The 7,508-nt window shown below is 44.5% G+C and overlaps 1 protein-coding gene across 6 annotated transcripts; it reads right to left on the reverse strand.

Moving 5' to 3' along the window:
• Positions 1–1,609: 1,609 nt before the first annotated feature.
• On the reverse strand, positions 1,610–6,117 carry LOC137496072 (uncharacterized). 6 transcript variants are annotated; one of them, XR_012383087.1, is made up of 4 exons: positions 5,548–6,117; positions 5,292–5,488; positions 5,095–5,189; positions 1,610–1,912 (listed from the first exon to the last, which is right to left on the reverse strand). XR_012383087.1 is itself a non-coding variant. In XM_073908034.1 (3 exons), the coding sequence occupies exons 1-2, from the start codon at positions 6,008–6,010 to the stop codon at positions 5,102–5,104; spliced, it is 807 nt and encodes a 268-aa protein (XP_073764135.1). In that variant the 5' UTR covers positions 6,011–6,117; the 3' UTR covers positions 1,610–1,912; positions 5,095–5,101. The 6 variants fall into 6 exon arrangements, 4 of the variants coding, with proteins under 4 accessions (XP_073764135.1, XP_068078536.2, XP_073764134.1 ...); XR_012383085.1 differs by having other exon boundaries at positions 1,610–1,920; XM_073908034.1 differs by having other exon boundaries at positions 5,292–6,117.
• Between the last annotated feature and the right edge of the window lie 1,391 nt (positions 6,118–7,508).

Below are 7,508 nucleotides of genomic sequence, written 5' to 3' on the forward strand. Positions count from 1 at the left end.
GCGGGTATTTCACCAGGGTCAATCCCCTGTCCGCCCCTGTCTTGCGAGAGGAGATTGCTGCCCTCCTGGCGAAGGGTGCAATCGAGCCGGTACCTCCAGCCGAGATGGAGAGCGGGTTTTACAGCCCGTACTTCATCGTACCCAAAAAGAGCGGTGGGTCACGGCCAATCCTAGATCTGCGCGTTTTGAATCGCTGCCTTCACAAGCTGTCGTTCAGAATGCTTACGCAGAGGCGCATCCTTTGATGCATTCGTCCTCAGGATTGGTTTGCAGCCATAGACCTGAAGGACGCGTATTTTCATGTCTCCATTCTTCCACGCCAACGTCAGTTTCTGCGGTTTGCATTCGAAGGTCGAGCATGGCAGTACAAGGTCCTCCCCTTCGGGCTCTCTCTGTCTCTGCGGGTCTTCACCAAACTCGCGGAGGGTGCCCTAGCGCCTCTGCGGCTTGCGGGCATCCGCGTACTCAATTATCTCGACAACTGGCTGATTTTAGCCCACTCTCGGGAGCAATTGACTGCGCACAGAGACGAGGTGCTCCGGCATCTCCGCCTATTGGGGTTGCAGGTCAACTGGGAAAAGAGCAAACTCGCCCCGGTGCAGACGATCTCTTTTCTCGAGATGGAGCTGGACTCGGTCACCATGGTAGGGCGCCTCTCCGGAGAGCGCGCTCGCCTGCTGCTGAACTGTCTGAGGGAGCTCGACAGCAAGTTAGTGGTCCCACTGAAATATTTTCAGAGGCTCCAGGGGCATATGGCTTCCGCTGCGGCTGTCACGCCGCTCGGATTGCTCCATATGAGACCACTTCAGCACTGGCTTCAAGATCGAGTTCCGAGACGCGCATGGCATGCGGGCACACACCGAGTCTCTGTTACTGCGCTGTGCCGCCGCACCCTCAGCCCCTGGAACGACCCCTCGTTCCTGCAGGCCGGTGTGCCTCTGGGACAGGCGTCCAGTCATGTTGTTGTTTCGACAGATGCTTCCAGCACAGGCTGGGGAGCCGTGTGTCGCGGGCATGCAGCTGCGGGCCTGTGGGTAGGTGCCCAGCTGCATTGGCACATCAATCGCCTAGAGCTGTTGGCAGTGTTCCTTGCTCTCCGCCGTTTTTCTCCGGCGCTGGGGCAGCAACACTTGCTGGTCAGGACGGACAGTACGGCGGCGGCGGCGGCGTATATCAACCGCATGGGGGGTATGCGCTCTCGCCGCATGTCTCAGCTCGCCCGCCGTCTGCTCCTCTGGAGTCACCCGCGGCTGAAGTCGCTGCGCGCCATTCACATCCCAGGTATGCTCAACCGTGCAGCCGGTGTGCTCTCACGGCAGCAGATTCACTCTGGAGAATGGAGACTCAATTCAATTCAATTCAGCTTTATTTGTATAGCGCTTTTACAATGTAGATTGTGTCAAAGCAGCTTCACATAAATGGTCATAGTAACTGGAACAGTGTGGTTCAGGTTTTAGTGTTTAAGTTCAGTTCAGTTCAGTTTAGCTCAGTTCAGTGTGATTTAATCATTACTGAGAGTTCAAACACTGAAGAGCAAATTCATCGATGCGCAGCTCTACCAATCCTGAACCATGCGAGGCAGTGGCGACAGCGGAGAGGGAAAAAAAAACTTCACCTGATGGGAGTGAAGAAAAAAAACCTTGAGAGAACCAGACTCAGTTGGGCACGACCATTTTAATTTCTCCGCTGGCCAAAAGTCTTGTGCAGAACTTCATTCGCCGTGGTTTATGCTGGAAGATGGCCTCAATGAAGACTCGTCTGTCCCTGGACCGTCGCTGGAATCAGACACATGTTCTCCACTCCCCACGACCATCAGCGCAGCAGCAGCTCAGGATATGGCCTGGTCCCGGATATGGAATCCTTGGGATCATCACGTCGCTGGTCTTGGATCCAATCAGTGACTCCGCCTAATCTGAGGACCTCGGGATGAGTATCCCCAGGTGAAAATAGAGAATAAAGAGAATAATTAGCGTAGCTGCTGTTCATAGTGTATATAAGCAAGATGCAGAAGCCTGTGTGGAACCCGCTAGGTGATGCATTGAGTGTATGCTTTACTAAACAGATAGGTCTTTAATCTAGTTTTGAACTGGGAGAGTGTGTCTGAGCCTCGGACGTTATCAGGAAGGCTATTCCAGAGTGTAGGAGCCATGAAAGAGAAGGCTCGACCTCCTTTACTTGATTTTGCTATTCTAGGTACTACTAGAAGCCCTGAATTTTGAGATCTTAAGGAACGAGTTGGTTCGTAGCGAGACAGAAGGTTGGTTAGATAAACAGGAGCTAGATTATTTAGAGCTTTATAGGTGAGAAGTAATATTTTAAATTCAATACGAAATTTAACAGGCAGCCAGTGTAAGGAGGATAAAATTGGGGTTATATGATCATATTTTCTAGACCTGGTCAGGACTCTGGCTGCTGCATTTTGTACTAATTGAAGTTTGTTAATAGAGGATGCTGGGCAGCCAGCAAATAGAGCATTACAGTAATCCAGTCTCGAAGTCATAAAAGCATGGACTAGCTTTTCTGCATCTGAGATGGATAGCATATTTCGTAATTTAGCGATATTTCTCAGATGAAAGAAGGCAGTTTTAGTGACATGGGATATATGGTTTTTAAAAGTTAGATTGCTGTCTAATATGACACCCAAATCTTTTATAGTAGAGCTAAAGCTAACTTTGTATCCCTCTAATTGTAAATTGAGTTGCGAGATCTGCTGTGTGCAAGATTTAGGCCCAATAAGTAATAATTCTGTTTTGTCTGAGTTTAAGAGAAGAAAATTGTTGGTCATCCAGTCTTTGATGTCTTTGATACACTCAGTTAGTTTAGAAAGTTCAGACGTCTCGTCAGGTTTAGTGGAAATATATAATTGAGTATCATCTGCATAGCAGTGAAAGCTGATCCCATGTCTTCTAATAATGTCTCCCAGTGGTAGCATGTAAATTGTAAACAGTAAAGGGCCTAAAACTGATCCTTGAGGCACCCCATACTTTACTGGGCAGATTTGTGAAGGCTGTCCATTAAGATTCACAAACTGGTAGCGGTCAGTTAAGTATGACTTAAACCATTGTAGAGCCTGTCCCTGGACACCTGTAGACTTTAAGCGATTTATGAGGATATTGTGGTCAATGGTATCAAATGCCGCACTAAGATCGAGTAAAACTAATAGCGAGACGCACCCTCGGTCAGCAGCTAAGAGTAAATCGTTGGTTATTTTCACTAAGGCGGTTTCTGTACTGTGGTGAGCCCTGAAACCTGACTGAAACACTTCAAAAATATTGTTCGTCTGCAGAAAAGAGCATAATTGAGTGGAAACAACTTTTTCTAGTATTTTAGACATAAATGGAAGATTAGAAATAGGCCTATAGTTAGCTAAGTTGTTGGTGTCTAGTTGCGGTTTCTTAATAATAGGCTTAATAACAGCTAGCTTGTAAGAGTTTGGAACATGGCCTATAGATAAAGAAGAGTTGATAATGTTAAGAAGAGGTTCTCCTATAGCAGGTAGCAGCTCTTTCAGTAATTTTGTTGGAATTGAGTCCAGCATACACGTAGCTGGTTTAGAGCTATTTATAATTTTTACTAACTCTTCATGTTCTATGATTTTGAAGCAGTGTAGGTTATTATTATGATTTAATGAAATATTTATAGGATTTGGAGTATAAGCCGGTGCAGAAAGTTTGGCATCTCCTATTTTCTGTCTAAAGCCTTCTATTTTATTACTGAAAAAATTCATGAAATCATCACTACTAATTTGCGGTGGAGTAGTTTGTTCCAAGGATGACCGATTATTTGCTAATTTAGAGATGGTGTTAAATAAAAATCTAGGATTGTTATGATTATTTTCTATCAGTTTGCGCAGGTGCTCGGTCCTGGCAGATTTTAGAGCCCTCCTATAGCTGGACATACTGTCTTTGTACGCAATTCTAAAGACCTCTAAATTAGTTTTTTTCCATTTACGTTCCAGGGCGCGGGTTGCTGTTTTGAGCGCACGAGTATGACTATTATACCATGGTATAGTTTTAATCTCTCTAGCCTTTTTTAATTTGATGGGTGCCACAGTATTTAGTGTGCTAGTAAAGATGGCATCCATACTGCTGGTTACTACATCAAGATCATTTGAGTTTGCGGGTGCATTACGAAATAGAGAGAGATCAGGTAAGTTATTTATAAATTCATCTTTAGTTGACGGAACAATAGTTCTACTAGGGCGGAGTATTGGAGCGGGTTTGCTGATTTCAGGTAAACATAGCTTATATAGTAAGAGGTAGTGATCTGTAATATCATCACTTTGTGGTATAATGTCTACGTCAATAACCTCGATTCCATAAGACAGAATTAGATCTAATGTATGCTTTAAGCGATGGGTTGGACCCACAACGTTTTGCTTTATCCCAAGTGAGTGTATTAAATCCATAAACGCGAGCCCTAATGTATCATTAGCGTCATCTATGTGGATGTTAAAGTCACCTACAATTAGCATTTTATCAGTTTTGACTAGTAAGTCAGAAATAAAATCAGAAAATTCTTTTAGAAATTTGACATAGGGTCCTGGGGGTCTATATATGGTGATTAAAGCGAGAGATAACATAGGTTTTTGTATAGTATCTGGAAGCTGAACATTAAGCGATAATACTTCAAAGGAGCTAAACATAAGTCCGTTTCTCTGTTTAATATTAAGGAAATCACTAAAGATTGATGCAACTCCACCACCACGACCAGTTTGACGAGCCTCATGTTTATATAAGAATCCTGGAGGAGTTGCTTCATTTAAGCTAATATAGTCATTTTGTTTCAGCCAGGTTTCAGTGAGACAGAGTGCATTAAGATTGTTTTCTGTTATTATTTCATTAATGATAAGTGCTTTAGGTGCAAGTGACCTGATGTTTAGGAGACCAAGTTTTACGAAATTTGTATTTTCACTTTCTACTGGTTTTTCTGGTTTGATTCTTACTAGATTTTTCCTGGAGCACACAGTACGTTTATTTCTTAATCTAATAATACGAGGAACAGACACAGTCTCTATAGGATTCGCCAGATATGCGTTACTGATGTTTAAGTGGGGTGAGCAAGAGTCTAAGTGGCTATAGTGTGAATTTTGACCTGCTAGTCAGATGGTGCGAAGTAGTCTGGAGATGTTGTCCGACAGGAGTTCAGCTCCGGCTCGACTGGGGTGCAGGCCGTCAGGACGGAAGAGCCTAGGACGCTCCCAGAAAAGATTCCAGTTATTAGCAAAGAGCAATTTCTGTTCTTTACACCATGTTATTAGCCACTCATTCAAAGCTAAAAGTCTACTGAACCTTTCATTTCCTCGGCGGTAGGTAGGAAGCGGCCCAGAAACGATGATCTGCGTGGCGGGCGAGGTGCGTCGAACCGTCTCGATCAGGCTCCTGAAGTCCTTCTTCAGGATCTCCGACTGCCGGAGCCCGGTGTCGTTTGTCCCCACGTGGAGGACAACGGCACCAGGGCTCTCGGCAGCGCCCAGGATGGTTGGAATCTGTGTAGAAATATTTCTCACACGGGCACCAGGAAAGCAGAAAGTACGTACTTTATTACCTTTTGAGGAGGCGGCACGGACGTGACGAACGATCGAGTCACCGATGATGGCCACATCGGGACCCGACTCGCGGAGAGGGGAGAAGCGGTTCTCCGTGGAGATCTCGAACACAGGCGGAGACGTTCTGCCCCGGGATCTGGGAAGCACCTTGCGCGGCTGCACCCAGGCGCCGTGGTAGCCGGGTGTCGGCGTGAACGACGCCTGGCTGAGCCGCGCCCCGGGTGCGCTGGGCCTGGACAGAGAAGGACGCGGGGTTGAGGTAGAGGGAATGATGTGGTTGTAATTTCCACGTACCTTAGGTGATGAGACGGCCTTAGCATTAGGTACGGCGAGGAGCCGTTCCCGTAGCCGCGACCGTCTTACCACCAGCGCGCGGATCTGGGACTCCACTTCTTCCAGCTCCAGCTCCAACGCCTCCATCGATGCTTCTCCTGCACACAAGGACAGAGACGGAAGCGACATTTTACGGGGTAAAGAGCAAAGCCAGTAAGTCAAAAGTGTATGGTAAAAGAGGTCGGTAGCTTTAGCTGACCAGCGGCGCTAGCAGGCTAAAGCTACAAACAACAGCCAGCCATTAAATTCCAGACAGTCAACAGTTTACATACATTTCCTTGGTATTTTTTTTTTTAGCTTTGCTTTTAAACACTATAATTTTGATCAAATGTTTTGGGTATCCTTCTACAAGCTTCTCACAATAGTTTGCAGGAATTTTGGCTCATTCCTCCTGACAGAATTGGTGTAACTGAGTCAGATTTGTTGGCTGTCTTGCTCGCACAAGCTCTTTCAACTCTGCCCACAAATTTTCTGTAAGATTGAGATCAGGGCTTTGTGATGGCCACTCCAAAACATTCACTCTGTTGTCCTTAAAGCAGATTTTAACTAATTTGGCAGAATGCTCAGGGTCATGGTCTGTTTGGAAGACCCATTTGTGGCCAAGCTTTAATTTCCTGGCTGATGTCTTGAGATGTTGCTTCAGTATTTCTACATAATGTTCTTTCTTCATGATGCCATCTATGCTGTGAAGTGGACCAGTCCCTCCTGCAGCAAAACAGTCCCACAACATGATGCTGCCGCCCCCATACTTCACAGTTGGGATGGTGTTTCTAGGCTTGTAAGCTTTCCCCTTTGTTCTCCAAATGTAACACTGGTCATTATGGCCAAACAATTCAATCTTAGTTCCATCAGAGCACAGGACACGTCTCCAGAAATTATTCTTTTCCCAGTGTAATTCAGCAAATTGTAATCTGGCTTTTTGTTAATTGTGGCTTGTTGATTTTCCCATGTTGTCACTCACACAGCAGCGTGTTTGAGGTTTTCCTTTAATACTATTCTACAGTGGAGCCTCCAATTAACTCAAATGTTGTCAATTAGCCAATAAGAAACTTCCAAAACCTGGACACCATCATCTGAGCTTCTTCAGAGGCATAATAATGAGCTTGCATGTAAAATGGACTTTCAAGAAAAATTTTAACAATTTCTCAAAATCTCTTTCTCATTATGAAATACACATTCTGTCTTGATCTTTCTTGTGATACACTTAGTGAATTTTAGTTTTGTAGAATATATGTTAAAACATTAAATTAAACAATTGTGTAAGGTAATAAAAAAGGCACATTTGAGTTATGTTAAAGGGACAATTCTTCAATTATTTACCTATTCCAAGCAGGGTTTAGTTTATTTCTTTTGCTAAAAAAAATTTATTTTGAAAAATGTTGGCTGGAGGAAGCCATTGACTCCCATAGTATTTTCCTATTATGGAAATAAGTGGCTATCAATGTCCGATATTGTTAAATATGTTTACGGGTTAAACTATCATTTGATCCATTTTCTTTAAACAAAAATTCAATTAATAAATTTTTTACTTGCCCCTCGCCTCAAAATGTATCTATATCTATCTATATGTTGAAGGATTCGGATTTTCTGCTTTCCAGTCCATCTCATCATGGACCAACGTTTATCC

Source organism: Danio rerio, chromosome 7 (genome assembly GCF_049306965.1).
Source record: "Danio rerio strain Tuebingen ecotype United States chromosome 7, GRCz12tu, whole genome shotgun sequence".
In the NCBI taxonomy this organism is placed as follows: Eukaryota; Metazoa; Chordata; class Actinopteri; order Cypriniformes; family Danionidae; genus Danio; species Danio rerio.

Coding starts and splice junctions, on each gene's coding strand:
- LOC137496072 (XM_073908033.1), bottom strand. CDS start 6,010: ATGTCGCTTCCGTCTCTGTCCTTGTGTGCAGGAGAAGCATCGATGGAG.